The 19,191-nt window shown below is 32.1% G+C and overlaps 2 protein-coding genes across 2 annotated transcripts in view; one reads left to right on the top strand and one right to left on the bottom strand.

Annotated features, from left to right (window-relative positions):
- The window catches only part of LOC143049532 (uncharacterized), a 95,062-nt gene extending 76,211 nt beyond the window's left edge, over nucleotides 1-18,851 (bottom strand). Inside the window, exon 1 of the mRNA XM_076223139.1 lies at nucleotides 18,510-18,851. The gene's annotated coding sequence lies outside the window, so the exon portion shown is untranslated. The remainder of the gene's footprint in view (nucleotides 1-18,509) is intronic.
- LOC143049531 (bis(5'-adenosyl)-triphosphatase enpp4-like) lies at nucleotides 697-3,837 on the top strand. The gene is made up of 4 exons (XM_076223138.1): nucleotides 697-944; nucleotides 1,406-1,948; nucleotides 1,980-2,125; nucleotides 3,528-3,837. The coding sequence occupies exons 1-4, from the start codon at nucleotides 731-733 to the stop codon at nucleotides 3,780-3,782; spliced, it is 1,158 nt and encodes a 385-aa protein (XP_076079253.1). The 5' UTR covers nucleotides 697-730; the 3' UTR covers nucleotides 3,783-3,837.
- Nucleotides 18,852-19,191: the final 340 nt, after the last annotated feature.

Raw genomic sequence — 19,191 nt, 5'->3', positions numbered from 1 at the left:
AAAAAAATGGGGTCACTGGAACTGTTTTCTTGATACATTTTAAAATAGGTAAATTCCTAACACATTCTATTGTAAAAGTTTCTTTCTCTGAATTGTCTGCCCTTACATTTGAGTTGCCTCCCCTTATGTGGCAAAATTGGAAAAAAATTGAATCAGATTAAAGTTTTCTGTTTTTTTTTTGTAAAATACAACCATAAATATGATAAAACATATCATTTCCTATATTGAAATGAAAATTCTTACACATGAATTACCTACTACTCTCAAAATTTGCACATTCTATTTAAGATATAAACCGATATATCTGGTATTTCAAAATCCAAGAAGGAGGAAGACACCCTATCTACCTTAGGCCACCGACCGTGCGAGGGCTGTATAGCCAGTCAAGGTCGTTAAACACCACCACATATATATATACCTTAAGCCATTTTCTATCTTCAAATAAGACAGCATATCTGCTCCTTTTTTTACTATGAAAAAGAAACAACGAGGATCCGACTATTTTTGCCATTACCACTTTTAACATGTTAGATTGATTGATTGATTACTGGTTGTTGAATGTCCAGTGGCAATCCACATGTTATTTAATTGTATATTTGAATGGCACCAATGATAACATTGTATCGTTCAAATGACATAAAAGTTGTTATATCGAAACCTGCATAAAGTTTAAGGTCGTTGTACTAAAACTAGATAAGGAATTATTATCTTAAACGGATTCGACTTTTAAATGGATGTTTCTATACTTCTTTTCAGTATATTGTTAAGTGGAGCTGGTGCCATTCAAGTTGTATTAGTATCAATGGATGGATTTAGATGGGATTATCTGAATCGAGTCCCCACTCCTAACTTTGATCGTCTTGCCAGACATGGAACAAAAATTGAACATATAGACAATAGTTTTGTTACAGAGACATTCCCTTGTCATTATTCCATTTCTACAGGTGAGTATGTATTGAGACGAAAACCAAACCTAAATAAACGTCTTGGTGTTTATCATGCTTTGGTATGTTACCAATAACACTGAATAGTTTTAGTCTTAGATAATGATTTTATTAGTATTTGTCATTGACTTTGAACTAGCTTTCGGAAACTGTAAGTACTTTAAGAGATATATACTTTGTGTCATTTGTGTTTTTGTGCTTTTTATCGATCTGATGAGTAAAGCTCTACTTCAACTATTTTTTTAATACGTAGTTTGTTCGTATATTGACTGTGATGTTACACCCTGTCCCAGATTAGGAAGAGGGTTATATATAAAATAAACTATAAACTGACAATGAAATGACCCGATTTTGTAAACAACTGAAAAAGAAACAACATGTGTTATACTTTTCAAGAGAAAGAACATCACCTTTCTGGCACGTTTTAAGCTTTTAACTCTTGATTGACCTTTTTATTGTAGGTCTATTTGAGGAAAGTCATGGTTTAATAGGGAATTTTATGTACAATCCGGTTTTCAATTCTTCATTTGACTTTAACACTAGGGAACCTAGGTGGTGGAATGGAGCAGAACCAATTTGGGTAACAGCACGTCGGCAAAATTTAACTAGTGCCTCATATGCGTGGCCCGGTGGGGATGTAGAGATCAGAGGGTATAGACCAAACATATGGTTCCCGTATAGCAAAACTGTTCAATTTAGAGATCGAATTGATGCAACAATTGATTGGTTAACTGTTAAGAAGATTGACTTCGTTGCCCTTTATTTCCAAGAACCGGATTCTACTGGTCACAGATATGGAATATATGCCAATCAAATTCTAGAAAAAATAAAGGAGTTAGATAATTCTATTGGATATCTTCTTGATAAATTTGATTCTCATAACTTATGGGGTCGAGTGAACCTGATAGTCACAAGTGACCACGGAATGACAGGCATAGACTATGCAAATAAGTTTATTGATATAAGAAATTATGTAAATATGACAAATATAATACGCACCGTTGAGAGCGGTTATTCAGCCAGTCGACGGCAAAGAAGATGAAGTTATTCAAAGTCTATACAACGTCCGTCACATGACTGCATACAAAAAAGTAGACATTCCCGAACGCTGGCATTTTAAAAACAACAGACGTGTTATGCCAATTTTCCTCTTGGCAGACAAAGGGTGGTTGATAACAGCGGTAAGTATAATTATCAATAAAACATGCAATGCTTAAAACACTTTGGGATCTGGCGGAACTTTCATCATAAAGATTAATCTAGAATAATATGCTTCGGACACAGCAAATTGCCAACAAAACAATTAGTATTTATATGATATATAAACAATCGATAGACTTTGGACTTTCCCCTGTCTAAAATTTAAGGCTCTGGGCATTGCCGTCTGACCAAATTGGTCGTACAGGTTTAATGTTTTAATTGTCGATCCTTGTTTATCTTTTTTGGGTTTTTTTACGAAGTTTACAAAACTTGTCTTTTCTGAATAGTTCTGCTTCGTTCATAATTCAAAAACGAATATATTTAATAAAAATGAGAATGGAAATTGGGAATATGTCAAAGAGACAACATCGATCAAACCTGTCCTAAACCAATGGACAAATAAGTTGATATTTCAGAATATAAATCCCATAATTATTACATTGCCGTTTTGTATGTAAATCGCAATACATGAACTGCTTGATAAGGAAACTGTTTATTGAAAATTCACGTGGAAATCCCAAAATATATCCCATTTCTGTTTTATGCTCCTTTGGAATTTCGAAACATATTAATCGTTACCCAATACCCATATGACACATACGTATATGTCCTTACTAATAACACAATTTGACTGTCCCTCTGGTATCTTTTGCTCCTCTTTTAGCAGTAAATTCTTTGGTCTACCTATTGTCCCAAGAACCATCCTTCCGTATAATTAACTTCTATTGCATCAGACAATTATTCTGTCTTGTCTTCAGTATTTCTCTATAGACAAGACAGGTTTTAATGACTAATTCTAAACTCACTACTTGCAAAATAAAGAAAATTTAAAAGCATTATATTATTGCCCGATATAATGGTTTAGATAGTATGAACTATAATAAATCTTATTTTAGTAGAATATAACAATTTTGAAGGAAAGCTTGTTATTTACTTGTATGGCAATTATTCCTTTGCGGTTTTTTGTCTTAAATTGCGATTATATAACTATCTTAGATATTTAAATTTTATTTTAACCCAGAAGCATTCTTTAAAAAGAGTCGGTAGATACGAAGAGACTTTCAAAAATTCATAAGTAGAAGATACCAGCTCTATCTTAAATAAAAGCAACAGCAGTATACCGATATTCAAAGGTCATAAATCAATCGAGAGAAAACAAATCCGGGTTACAAACCAAAACCGAGAGAGAAGAGAAAACAAAGGAACAACAGAAAACCCGGAGTGAAACGAAAACCAACGAAAAGACAATTAGTTCACAAAACACTTATGAACTGCACATAAAAAACAATGATAATCATTTGTGATTCCATTTAACTTATTCAGATCAACAATTTTACATGAAAATTGGCTTGATGACTTTTTTTTTTACAGAATAAAACATAATTGGCCACATATTACGGCGGATCTGGTGCTCATGGGTATGATAACAAGTTACTCAGCATGAAACCAATATTTATTGCAAGAGGACCAAACATAACAGAAAACCATTTAGCACCTACCATAAGAAACATAGATATTTATCCTATGATATGTAAACTACTTGGCATAGAGCCAGCTCCAAATAATGGAAGTCTGCAAGCAACTGCTAATTTTCTTGTAAATGAGAAACACGTTGGTGTTGGTGGCATAGTAGGTTAACATATTGAACAATAAACTGTCGATAGTATTAAACAATAAATTGATAGGGATTTTTTTTTATTGATTTCTTTTCATGAAAAGCTCCGGTTAAAATGTAGATGCGTACACATTCATATGCGTGTATTGAAATATACGAAACCGTCTAATTCTTTAATTTGAAATTCATATTTAGGGACCATTATACCGTATGACTATCATGTTATAGCTATTGGTATTAAGCTTCTCAAAATACCCGCATAGAAAAACAAGCACAAAATATACATTCATACAATTGAAACATATTTTGTGCATATTCAGAAAGAGTAAAAATCTAAAAGAATTAATCCAATAGAAATGTTCTGCGAAGTCGGTTTACCTGAATAAAGGAAAGGAATGCGCATTCGATCAACAAAAATAAAAAGATGAATGGGGCAGAAATTTACTATTGCAACAGACCAGCAACATGGACGCTCCAAAAAGTTGTGGTAAATATCTTTGAACTTGCAGATCGCATTGCCGTTTCCCTACATGAAACATCACATTAACCTACCCATTTTTGAAGCAGTTATTTATGCATTCCGCACTTTACTGCTGGATGGAAGAAATCCGGGATGGTCTTATTCTCTACACCCTAGCCTGCGAACTTAGCTCACTGCTCGACCGAAATGATTGAGTTTGAGAGCATACAAAAAAGAAGATGTGGTATGATTGCCTATGAGACAACTTTCACAAGAGACCAAATGACATAGAATTTATACCGCAATCAAGGATAATCTCTTGTTATTAATGATATCTATGTTCTTAATAAATGGTGCTATCACTGGTACGCGATGTCTTTTAAGTTCCTTACATCACTTAATTTAAAGTAAAGTTAGGCGACAAAACTTTTCATTCTTTTACGTTCTGGTTCCCCTACGTTCTGGTTCCCCTACTTACAGCCAAAAAACGTAGATAGTTTGTTTATCTATTTTGGTCAATACATTTATAATTACCCATGGCCAATCATATCACAAAAAGCTGCTTGTTTTAACCAGAGGCGTTTATTGTCACCTTTTGTCTTGGCATGTAACGATGAAGTTTATGTGATTATACATTACTATCCATAATTTTCCTTAACCTACAGCAACTATCTTCCTATTTAAATGCTTCTGTATCAATTTCTCTGACAGGTGTTCATTTTATACTATTTTATAAATAGAATTTATGAAGATGAAATGATAGCTGGTCTGCACGAAGTGCAATGTCCAGAACGTTTTGTTTGTTGGTCCAATAATATTAGATACAATAGGCGGATATATGATGTAAGAGTTGGAATGTTCATGAAATGAAATGAAAAGAGAGGTTGCGTAGGATAGAAAAGGGGTAGAAGGGTTTGACTGCCAATATATTTAAAGAATTTGGAAAAATAAGTAGATTAACTCAAGCCTCATCCGCAATTTTGCACGTCGTGCTAACTAATGGAACTCAATGCGACTGTCATACAATTCAAAGGTTTAGCTAGCTATAAACCAATGTTTTATCTACCATTTTCTACATAAGGCATTGCATGTACCAATTCAGGAATATGGCAATTGTTTTCCATTCTATAGATATGTTTCAGCTTTCGATTTTACCATTTTAGTAAGGACAATTCATTTAAAATTTCCCTTGCAGTTCGGTAATTTTGTTATCTTAATTTTTACTCAAAACGATCTATAATTGATAGTTTATTAGTATTAGCAGCGTAACACTCAGATGTACGTTCCTTTAGAATGTTGTTCATTATACCAAATCGTAAAACTGTTTGACAACAGGCAAAACCAAAAGCTCAAACACATCAAATGAATGACAAACAACTGTGATATTCCTGACTTGGTACAGGGTTTTTCTTATCTAAAAAGGGTAACCAAAAGTCATGACATTGTGTTTTTATGTTGTTTCAAACTGTAAGTTCTTCTATTTGTGAAATTCATTTTTCTTTTCAAATTTAACCTTATGTTTAGAATATTTCATACATACTCCTCACATAACCATAAAAATGTGTCCATGGAGAAAAAATTGAAAATGAAAATGGGGAATATGTCAATGAGACAACAACCCCACCAAAGAGCAGACAGCAGGCGAAGGCAACCAATGGATCTTCAACGCAACCGGAAAATCCTGTACCCGGAAGTAGACCTCAGCTGTCCCCTAAATAAAATTGCGTAGTAGTTCAGTGAAAATATTTGCCTGAGAGAAATCCACATATGGAATAATGCGATGCTTATTGCAGGTAAACAGTCTACCATTACAGCAACTCTTAGTGCCGGCATAGTTTTACTCGTTATTTAGTAACGGACAATTACGAATAAGTTCGCCGAGATAAACCAAATGATAAGTTCAGCGTTAAGATAGACAACCAAGTTTATTTAGATGTTTCATTTATGAAACCGTTTGTATTTTTTTTTTTACAAAAAATAAAACAGCAATAACCTGAATACACAGAGGTCGAAGCGCGCGTTTCAATTTGCCATAATGTATTTGAAAAGGGGATGACTGCATGCACTAAAGAACATAAGTAAAGACGACGATTTAAATGCATCTCCTTCAAAACACTCATTTTTATTTTGCTTCTGGCCATGGCAAATGGATTCTTTGATGTGATAAAATATGCAAATTCATATTGTAAATCCAATGAAAATCTATTTGTTATGAATGAATTATCTGTATAAATCAGTTTTATGGTTGAAGATACAGTTGTTTATTGACAAAAAACGTACAGTTTAAATTCCATTACTAACACTTAGATTTCATTTTACGTATGCATTTTACGATTTGTGAGGAAGATAGAAGTTTGAAGGTGTGAATAAATTTGAACAAAAACTTCAATTGCAAGATGGCCTGCACAAAAAGTAGATTATCAAGCTATACAATGGTGAATTGAGATTCTAAAATATATACAAGGGAAAGTTCAAAATCTTGACTACCTGACTGTCAAATAGTTGCTATTGTCAAATATGTGTATTTGATAGGTAAACATAGATTAAAAAATTCCAATCGTCAGTATGGAATCGACCCAAATAAGTCAATTTAGATTTGAAACTATATTTATTCGCGACTTCCTTGCGAACATATGTGTTGGTTCCCTAGTTTATATTATTCCTACAAAATATTGACTAGCTCCAGTGTCTTAATCCTAAATGTCCACAGTTGCTTAGATGTCATTATTACTGGTTTACCATGCTTTTTGTCTTAGCTTTTTAAGATAACTTTTGAATCGTTTAAAGGGTGGTGAATGTATATAGCAGAATAAACCAAACGGTGTCGACCCTTGTATTATTCTGCGTGTACTGCATACGATTTTTACTGCTTCTACGTCCGTGTTTATTAACGGACACGGACTGGTTTTTCTAAATGAGTTCAGAATCCTATTTTTTATGTTCATATCCATTTAAAACACAAATAATTTATTAAAAAAAAATATAAAGTTTGATGGAACGATTGTCTCTTGCATGTCTTGTCCTGAAAATGCATAAAATATTTTTCACTGGACGTTAAGTAGACAACAATCAATCAATATCGTGTATGTCCTCTGGTCCCATCCATTTTGAATTCTACTTACTCGAATGTTATAACAAATATAAACATAATTTACCAAATTCGTATGGCTAATATTATGCAGCAAAAAACATACCACATAAGACATAAAACACTAATGTATTTAATTACTGTTACATAATGTATAATATCTATCTTATTAACACAGCTGATATTCTATATAAAGATCCTTATTTATAGCATGTCTTTTTAATTTAATTTAATTCAAACGATGACTGTCTTTAAGTTTTTATGTGTGACATAGGTGATAAAGAGTTTAATTAACTTGCTACGAACATTAGCTATTTAGGAGTTAAACTTTAAATTTGGACATCAAATAGACACATCTAACAAGAATGTCGTCCCCACTTATTTCAGCGTTCTATTTTAATTACTTCGTAATATATGATTTTCCTTTGAACAGTTTGATTCTAACGCCACTGATGAGTGGTATGCAGACGAAATGCTCGTCTTGTGTACCAATTTATAAGCCTGCATGGCATCATTACTAAGTTTTTATAATATTTGGGTCGATGCCACTATTGATTGGAGTTTCATCCCCGAGTGTATCACCAACCCAGTTGTTGCCAAAGGATATATTCATTTTCTGTAATCATGGTAATAGATTGCTTAAGCTGTATTTGGCCCAGCTTTTTACGCATTTTCAGTTTTCCATGGTCTAAAGATTTGAAAGCAACTTATGCAGATGAAACGTATCTGATGTAACACATTTCGATCCTTTCTTTGGTGTGTTTTGACGAATTCAATAGTATTGTATCATGAAATTACGTCCGATTTAATGGACACTTTTTCACACAACCGGACACATTTAAATATACATTGTCAATGAAAAGATGTCTAGTGGACAATATTTCACAAGAAATTTTTATAGGAATGTATGTGGTAAAGTATGTTATCGGGTTGTCTTCACTATATCTGAATGACTATCTTTGCACCCAAGGTAATAAATGGCAAAATGTACACTAGTGCAATAAAAAAAACTTCAGGTGAAATCTTGAACACCCATTTTATGGTCAAATTGTATTTGAAATCGTTAAACGTCAATTCTTGCAATACTAAAGATATTAACCTCACACAAAGTTTATATCATTTTATAGATAAAGTTTACAACATATCCTTCGAACAACAGTTTGGTCATAATATCCAAAGAAACATAACTGCAGCAAATGTTTCCACTTTAAGTTTTTAGTTTCTTTAATATATTTCGGAGTTCAGTATGACGTCCATTATCACTGAACTAGTTCATTTTTTTCTTTAGGGGCCAGCTGTAGCACTCCTATGGGTGCGGGGTTTTCTCAATGTATTGAAGACCTAATGGTGGCTTCTGCTGTTGTCTGCTCTTTGGTCGGGTTTTTGTCTCTTTGACACATTCCTCATTTCCATTCTAAATTTGACTTGAACATTTTCGCACATAACTGCTCTATTCTAGAAGCTTTCATTGTCTTTAAACAGGCACATGAACACGAGGTTGGGGTTAATCTGGTTTTTTTCCTGAGCTATCTAGCTTTTTTTCTTATTATATGCTGACTATTGTAATTTCAACCTATTAAAGTTTCACAGGTGCCTGCACCTATTTAGGCTATATTAATTATTGTAGATTTTACAGCAAACAAGGCTGCATAAAGATGAGTGTACTTTTATTTACAAAGTTTATTTGCCTCACTGACAATGAAACTGTTTATGATTATTTGTGTTTAGATTTTAAGATATCTTTACATTCATCATAAATGTTTAATATACATTACCATATGAAATTTGCATAAATTACATTAAACAGGTTTTGAAATCCATAACTTTCACATACGATTTGTTTTCTCTTTATCTGTGTAATGTATAACAAAGAGCATAACTTATCGATCATTAACTTTGCATTTTAACAATACATTCATCTTTTGAAACCGGATAGTACGAGCAAACAATGTACTATTGAGATAATAAAATGTTTTATTAACAGAACCATTGTATTAAATGTCTCTGGTTGTACTCATTCTAATAAGATAAAACACTTTCTAATAAGATATTAAGTGATTCAATGTTGCATAAGCCAATCCGCCTTTAAAACACATGAACATTTGTAGTAAAATAATTTTTATAGAGCAGTATAGACTGCAAATTGCACAAGATATCAGTGTTTCAAAATTGGCGGATCCAGCAATTTAAAAAAGGGGGGGGGGTCCCAACCCAGGATAAAAAAGGGGTACCAACCATATGACCCAATTCAAATGCATTGATCGTCCAAAAAAGCGGGGCTCAGATTGAGAGCATGTTTACAATGTAGTACACCAGTCTACAGCCATTCGAGTTAAAGGTCAATTACATGGAAATTACCAGAAGTCCATTACTAGACTCTTGGAATGGACTTCTGATATTACATGTATCAGTTAAAGGAAGCACTCCCATTGCTTTAAAAGTGAAAGAAGTGAGGGTATCACGCTGGAAATGATATTTCTGTGGATATATCTGGCAATTGACAACAACAAAAAATACAACACGCTAGAATTTCCACATTGAAATGTTATCCAAAACAAACGTATATGGATAAAATTACCAATATATGGTATCGTTACTGTATACTCCCCTCTCACTTCAACCTTGCTTATTCTTAAATTATCACAATGAAAATTAGGAAGCGTTTTGTTGTGTAGAATAGAGTATGTTATACAGCATCATGTAACTTCGTAAGTATCATGGCAATTTATATACATAATAAAGAGATTTCTCGGGATATTAAAAGATTAAAATTCCACTAAAGCAAGGGTCATACATAACAACACAAACAATAAACGTGATGTTACCAGATCTTTTTGTTATGTATCATCTTAGATAAAACTACTGATAACCTTAAATATATACAAATTATTTCTTCTATATTTTGTCGTGAGAATATCTAAGAGGTGTGGATACAATTGCCTGGAGATTTGGCGTACCTAGATTTGAAATGTAACAAACAAAAAACATTCCTATATAACGCATTGGTTATAACATTACATCTATGGTTATAATTATCGCCGAGAGATCCAGTAACAGACGTGGCTTTTTATGATCGCCAGTTGATCCTCGTGGATTATCATATGTATGGTAATGTCCTTAAAGAGTGATTCATAACTGGCCATTTATATGTATGTTATTTATTTAATACTGTAAATAAATATATATAAACCTATACCATATACGTCATGGTCACTCATACATATGTCCGTCTAGAAATAATTCAATTTGATCTGCAGTACTTGTAGAGAATCAACGTCAGAGAAACTATTTATCCGTTCAGTAAAACGTATAACTTTGCTGCAAGAGTGCTTACGATGCAATGTTCACTCTATGAACTACATTTCAAACATGCAGACATATCTATTGTACAAATAATTGATGAGTGTCAAATTTCAAACTCTTTTATGGCATACTATTTCAAGGGGAAATTGCATCTATTAGTTTTCAAACAACAGCATGCATACTATTAAGTCGGACCGCAAATATGTTATTTCAATCCCGTTATTACGTTGAATGGTACCCCCCATGTACTGATAAGTTTATCCCTTGCACATGCACGTTTTTTTTTCTGGCATTATCAGCATTTGGTACAGTACGCTCAGAAAGAAATAAGGAAAGCCAAATCCATAAAAAGAGAAACGTCCTATTGTAAACAGCACAATTGGAGCAGAACATCTTGTTAGAGATAGAGGTAACTTTGTTCAGTGCTTGTTAATGGAACGTTGAATTATTATAAATGCATTTACAGAAGGATACAGTTTGTTAAAAGGGTTGCATGTTTAAAATCAATTGGGGGGGGGGGGTAAAAAAGTAATAAGTCTCATATATTTCAACGTCAGCTTTCACAAAAGAGCTAGTCTGGTAAAGTTTTAAATGATGTGACAGGCTCGCAACATTTCATCTATAGCTAGTCGTCTATCTGTACATCAAACTAACAAATTTAGGTTTACCATTCAACTGTCCGTGAATTCCATGTATAATAACAAACTCTCCAATGGTTTACGAATATTGTATATGGGATATTTTTAAGTATACGCATAATTAAATTTCAAGGACTTTCTTCACTCTTGTGTGTAACAAAGAAACATATAAATGTTCATTATAATGGTTTTAAAGGCAAAGCTTTTTTATAATCTCTTAAACCTTAATCAACCCATGGAAATACAATGTATACCGAACACTTTCATGATCATCCCCAGTTGGCCGTACTGTAAGTTATGACATCTTATTGTCATGTAGTCCATTAAGGTCCATAATTAGAGCAGTTATATGGTTATTTATTCTTAATTTTCGGTTGCTCAGAGAAGGAAAATAAACAAACAAAACACTTCACTTCACTTCATCATAGGGTGCCTTTTTCATTAAAATATTCAGAGGGATGGCTTAATAACATTTAAACCATATTCGAAATGTAAGGTTTGATTTATCTTATTATTTACAGTTACATCGTGACAGAATCAAAAATAGGAATTGTTCTATTTTAGATCCACATCATACTTAGTCAATACCATATTTTCCTTTAAAATGTACTCTTAGCGCCAACGCTTATGTTTTCATCTGTACTTACTATAAGAGAATGGAAATTGGGTATGTACATGTCCAAAAGACAACAACCCGACAAAAGAGCAGAAAACAGACGAAGGCCACCAAAGGATCTTCAACACAGCGAGAAAATCTCCACATGCAGGCGCGCTCCAGCTGGTCCCTAAACAAAATAAGTATATATAGGGTAGAATGTGGACGAATTGATAAAATAGTAGCTTCGTTCTATTCGACAATAGGTTATTGCGATACTATTGAGGGGAAATTCCTTATGTAATTTATGCAAATAAATGAGATTGATAAGTACTGGTATTAATTAAACAAAAACGTCACAGGAAGTGCACTCGTTTATTTTTTGAACGACTACGCGAACATGTGGCTTGCGCGGTGGAACACAGATGAACACCACAATACTTGTAAACCTTTTGATATAATGTTTCTCGTAGTTATAATTCACTTTTAATTTATTCTAAAGATCAATGATCCAAACAATAGTCTAGCCTACTTATCTAAAAGTCTCGAGATTATCTTTTAGTGAAAGTCAGCCTAGGTACTTTAAATCCCTTTTCCGAATTGGTCCAAATTTCGAAGATCCAAACGATTAGTTCACGTATTTAAAGTTAATACGAGAAAGGGCTCTAAATAAAAAATTACGTGTTTAAAGCCAGTATATGCTGTCTACATCTAACGAAAGTAGTATTAGAATTAACATTTAGTACTTATTTGCCATATTTGTCATAAGTCAAGTACGTTTTGGAAAAAGGCCATTATGCATTTATGCATTGCATTTGACATGTTGACAGGCTTTTCATTTAAATACATGTGAATGAGTTGGTTGTGTGGTTGACCGTGACTAGTACCCCCCTACATGTACACATAGACAACTCGAAAATATGACAATTTTTTTTTTAGTGCCGTTCAAATTGACGAATGATCAAACTGTTTTCCATTGTATATAGAAGTCTCCTTATTTTTATAAGTGTACAGGAAATAAGGTAAAAAAAAGAAGATTTGCATTTTCTTGGAATGACAGTCAAAAAACAATGGCACACAATGATATTTGAATTTACATTATCGATATATGCATTGAATTGATAACTCGCCACTGACTTGAGATACTTGTTTAATTATATAACAGAACAGGACTATATCCATCTATACGAAATCTAGAGAAACTGGAAGCCGGAATAAAGGATATACAGATATATAACAGATATAATAATGATTCGTATATTTGACCTAAACTGTGATATACCATGATTAAACGCTAAATTTCCTACTCGAGATTTTTCAATCTGATATTTAAACCAGGGCAACACCACGACCGAACCATGAGAGAAATATCCAATTCTTAATATTAAAAGAATGTATTACAACCATCTGACAAAGGAGATTAAATTAAATCCAAAGCAATCTCTTGTTAATATATTAGCTTGTAATAAGACAGATATAAATGTGTGACATTTTGATATCTCTACAGTCACCTACATTGTACTTTCTTTAAAAATTAGTACATTACAAATTATAACGAGAAATAAATAACAAGAATTTGCATAACCACACAACACCTTCTTCATACATTAAAAGAATTGCTATAAGTTTGTTTTTCTTGCATATATTTCGAATTAGAAATGATATTGACGAAAAATAGCCTCGGAAATTTTTATTATGCAATGGGGTTTTTTTCTGAACAGGAAAAATTGACGTCTTTCGTTGTTCCACTATTTCGCTATATTCTGGTTATTTTGTGTTATCTGCATACGGCAGGCTTTTATTATTTTGTGAAACGTCGTACATTTAATTTCGCGTCGTATTTATACATAATTATATCGTTTTAGAACTTAGATGTTAAATTTATAAAGTTATATTTTCCTTAGTGAAAATTTACTATAACTATACACTTATATGTAGGGTGTAATATAAGCCCTATTGATGATTTATAATAACAATAGTGTGCCCGTGTATGTAAGCCATACATTGTTTTAAATCCTTATTGGATGTGCTCCTCATTATAGAAGGAGGAATTAAGTTACAGAAAAGAAGAAGAAGGTGTCTTATCTAACTTAACATAAATATATGTAACCAATTGATTTTATATACTAAAATAATTGATCAACGATCATGCTGCATTGTGATCGACTAAAGAGCTACTTCAGTTGTGATTAGCAATTTAACCAGAATCTTTGAACAACTGAAGGATATAGAAAACAGATCTGATAAATGCATGAAGCAAAGTCTTGTACTATGAAATTTGAATCGAAATGAATAGGTGTGTCCTTTCTTCTGGGATACTCTCAAATCTGCCTTGTCTCGTAGACAGAAAACAATTTCGCTTTTAAATTAATATTCCAGATTACATGTTTCAAGTGTGAATAGCTATCACATATATGAATAATATAATAACAGGTAAATAATAATGATAAAATTAACAAAGTATTAAATTATTACACTACTTTTAAAACTTGAAATAATTAATTAATCGCATTTTGCATTGACTTGCTTCTTTCTTTAACATGTTTAACAACATAAAAGTATGTAAACTATGAGTATGACCTGTTTGGGTTTGGTTTCGGTTATATGAAAGGAATATTTCAACTAAAACCAAAACGCATTTCAGAACAATTTTGAGTCATATAGATAAGGAAGCATACCAGATATAACTATCCTTATTTTTCTTTCCTGTATTACTTCAGTAGCCCTGTAATACGACCTCTCACGTTAATTTAAACAAATACGTACAATAACACACGAATAATACATTTCAGATTGAAAGTTTTTCATTTGAAACTACTTGTTTGTGAAATTAAAAGCGTGATATTGTGAAATATAAGATTTACAGATGAGTAATTTACGGTTTCGTAATGTCACAACTTTACTCTTATCTGACAAAAAGAACATCGGATATTCGAGATGCCACATATTTCAGAAAATATACATAGTTCTAACGCAATGTTTTCCTAAGCCGAATCTCTCCCTCCCTCTTTTTTGTAACACACAAATTGTATCTACATGTATATAAACTGATTGAAACTTCACTGATGCATTTAATTATTTAAAAAGGATACAGATGGCGAAACTGAATGTAACAAAGTAATCTTAGTCATATAAAATTACTCTAAATATTAGAATAATCAATGTTAAATCTGCAAATTTCCGGATTGTTCTTCTTCGCCTGGATTCGAACTCATGCTTTATATAGAAGACTTCTTATTATAAAGTTATTATATGCTTCTTTATTTTTTTTCTTTCTTCTCAATCCTCTCAATGATATTTCTTTTATGACACCGATTAATACCATCGGTTAAGGATCACTATACGAAAATTCGCCTTATTGAGATTCATTCTACAGTAGTGGTTCATGGGACATATATAGCAATAGATTATTATCATTAGGATGGATTTTCAGATCCAATACTTTAATGGCTGGGCATATCATAGTTTTAAGTTTACACGAACTATTGCTTCTTTCTTTTATTATTAGTTTTTTTCTCCTTTTGTTTTGTTCATTAATAAGTTTTTTTTTGCCGAACCTTTACACATGTATAACAATTCATATAAGAGATCATTTAACCATAAACAATTAAAGTATTTTTGCTATTCTGTTTACACTTCACGCACCCATACAAAAAGAGGTCACGTATGTATTGGGGGTAAAATGTCACTTATCACACAGTTAACAAAACACATGAAACCTTGCCAATCGGATGTATAAAGGAGACCAACATCGCGATCTGTCATGTCTATTTAAATTGACCGCATTTACTTAAAACAAAAAGGGTGCTGGCATCAAAAGACAGTATAGTACAACCCACAAACAATCAACAGTGCTAAACTTGAAAGTTGAGTGTATATATAACCGGCAGTAACTACTTTATTTACATACAAAACTCAGACTTGATCCTTTGAGATTTAACATAAAGAATCAATTTGTTCATCAGTGAACGCCTATAATATGTTTCAACTGTTAACATAAAGATAGGAATTTGAGGAAGTTAAAAGGTCATATGATACGTTCATGTCCGTCCAATAGTGACAATCTGAATGGAAGATATTCAATGAAAAGGATTCATTCACTACCCAACAACTATCAACGATGTGAAAATTACTAGGATTGAATAACATTTTTCACAGCTTTTAAGATTTTACGTCTTCAAATTTTATAGATTGAAATCGTTCAATCAAATCTTAAGTTGAACGGTCAAGCGATAAGTTGCCTCTGACTTATGAATGGGGTTATGTTACAAAGTTATGCGTGTATGAATAAATACGCATAAATAATTGAATTAAAAAATATAAAGAATATACGCGTTTGAACGTGGCAAAATTACAGTTACTCTATAAAAATATAAGAGCATCCTGCATTTTGATAGTTCGCAGGTTTTTTTACTGTTTGATACGAAAAAAAGGAGATTCATTTGGGATACCTTATAAAATATTGAAATAGTTGTAAATCTTAAATATAAATTATATCTAAGAGTTTTTTCAAACATCTTTTTCGTACTGAAGAACGAATTATTCACATTATGTCACATTAAGTAATACACCCCTCTCTTCACAAAGACGTAGAAAGCCAGTATTTGTTAAGATAAATGAACATACACAAGTCACTGAATGTTATAACTGTAAATGAAGGTATCCACGTTTATAAAAAGTGCACACTTGAATGTACAGAAATAAGCATATATTAAAAATAAATCTCAAAATCATTCAAGGGGTCCTATATTCAATGATGTTACTTTTATTTTTATTTATTTTTGTGCACGAAACATTTTCAATATCTAAAATTCATTAAACATAATCGCTTGCACCTGACAGATTTGTTTGTTCAAATTTCATAATAGTTAATAATAAAAGAAAAACATAGTGACTTTAAGGAAATAAAAAGCATTGGTCCTTAAATCTCATTAAAGATTAAATTTAATAACCGAAAATTAAACTTTCGTATACCCTGGTTTTTTTTCTTGTCATGGCTTCTTCTTTTTATCTGTTGAATTAAAACAGTCCTAACACTTCCTGACTGACAACATTTTTTTACTTAAAAAAACAAGGAAATTATTTATGTAAATTACACGTCTAAGTACATGCCTTTTCCCCCTCAAGACATAATTATTAAAATCTATCTTACATTTTATTGTGAAAACCTGTAGTTTTGCATAATTAAATAAATGTCATAAATTATCATTCTTACTAAAATTTGCTGACAGAACAGTCCACACCCACCACCCACCCATTAATCAAATTGTTCGACATTCAGTTCGATATATATATAAGTTCGTACATCACATTTTTGTAAACAGTTTGTATGATATAGTTTAGCTTTTCGTGTTTTGTTATAAATTTAGTAAGGCACCTAACCTTACAATTCATACACGCCTGGACTAATAGTTGACATTTTCAAAGTTGATATCATTTTTGAAGTGTATGGCGTGTCCCGGTGGCGGATCCATTGGGGGGGGGGGGGGGGGAAGGTCGGTGTTGAAATCCCCCTTTTTTTTGCAATCAATGCATTTGAATGGGGACATATAGTTGTACGCCATCTTGGGATGGGAACCCCCTTTTAAAAATGGCTGGATGGATGGCTCTGTTGGAATGTACCTGCGTTGATCATATGACCTTGACATAACATTGCCCTTAAACTAGTACATATAATCAGTTACTAGTAATTAATTTCACATACTTGAATTTGTGAGAAATATTTCATCTTTCAAATACTTTCAGATTACCTGTAAAATTCAGGTGGAAGTTTAACCCATTTAAATCATTCAAACATCGGGAGAACCGCGCCTTCCAATAGTCTGATAACCTTATATTATATACTTAATCCATTTTGACTGACCAACAGGTTTTGACTAAGATAAAGTACGTAGTGGTATTTGTTAATGTGAAATTGAAAGTTTAATATAACAAAAGGTAAACTTTCAATTAGAATATTTATTTGACAATCAGATTCTGAAGAAACCAAGAAGAAAATCAAAAGTACGAATTAAAAATTGGGTTTTTATAACAAGCTGCATAGAAATTGATTATTTGTTAGTTTATACGAAACACTGTGCGTGGTTTTTGTTGTTCTATTGACTTTGTTTTATTAAAAAATTAAAAGTCGATATGTTTTTGTGTATATATACAATAGAATTTGTAATTAAAAGCCATGATTAATAGGCTTGTGAACTAGGTATTTCTTTTTCTAATGCAAACTATTTCCTTATATAATTGGCTACAGTTGTGGAGTAGGAAATAATGCAATTGAACGGTTTATTCCTTGTTATTGATACACATGTATAGAAATGGAACTTGGGACGAACAATTCTATCAGAGTATACGTAGATCGCACGATTTTGCCAATGCGTCCCAACATACAGCAACATTACAAAAGGCAAACAGTATACTAGGCTGAAAAGCTGCGGAGATAAGGAAGATTTCACGTTTACATCTTTTTCGTGGCATAGGGGAATATTCTTCTTTGGGTTGTTCCACATTGAAACAATGTTATTGTTGTGTATGGAACTGTTTATGAATTGATATACTGCTCATCATGCATTCAAAATGATGGAGAAACATTGATTATATAAAATAATTTTATCATAATATTGATATTTTGTGTATAAAGTTTTGAATTAAAAACAATATTATTTCACTTACCTTGAGCAGGTGAAGTTTATTTTATGTCCTTTTCATTTATAATAATTAATTATACAGTAATTATGTACGTTTCAAACTTCCATAGAATACTAATTACAAAGCTTTCGTTATGATAAATATAGACATTTAAATTTCACGACTCATCTAAAAACACGTGTGATCTTTCTTGAAAAAATACATCCACCTCCGAATGATATCACAAACAAAAGATAAAAATTCCAATTATTGTTACATTAAATGACACATCCTTATTTTTATCTACATCTGCATTCATTAAATTTCGCCTGAATTAACGAATACACACCCAGTATTATACAGAACTAGTATTGTGTACCCCTAAAGCAAGTCAACTGAGACTATTTAAATGACAAAAACTAAACTATAAGCTTGACAAAGTGTAAATCTATTTAAATATTTACACTATATCCTGAACTAAACCTGGATGTTTATTTCTTAATAATTCATTGAGCAGGGCTTAAGTAACTTCCTATACAGATCAATGTTCATTTAAATAGCTGGTTTGGAATACTTTAACTCCATTGTACTGTTGCCACAGTTATCTTCCTATAAAACTTATATTTTTTAAATTAGTGAATATTTGATGGAAACTGTTGCTGTCATAAGCAAAAGTAACGAATGCATGGAAAAATAACGGATAATTGAAATAAAAAACGTATGCAAC

This window comes from Mytilus galloprovincialis, chromosome 10, assembly GCF_965363235.1.
Source record: "Mytilus galloprovincialis chromosome 10, xbMytGall1.hap1.1, whole genome shotgun sequence".
Lineage (NCBI taxonomy): Eukaryota > Metazoa > Mollusca > Bivalvia > Mytilida > Mytilidae > Mytilus > Mytilus galloprovincialis.
The sequence above is the reverse complement of the archived record's forward strand: the minus strand, read 5'-3'. Positions and strand labels throughout refer to the sequence as shown.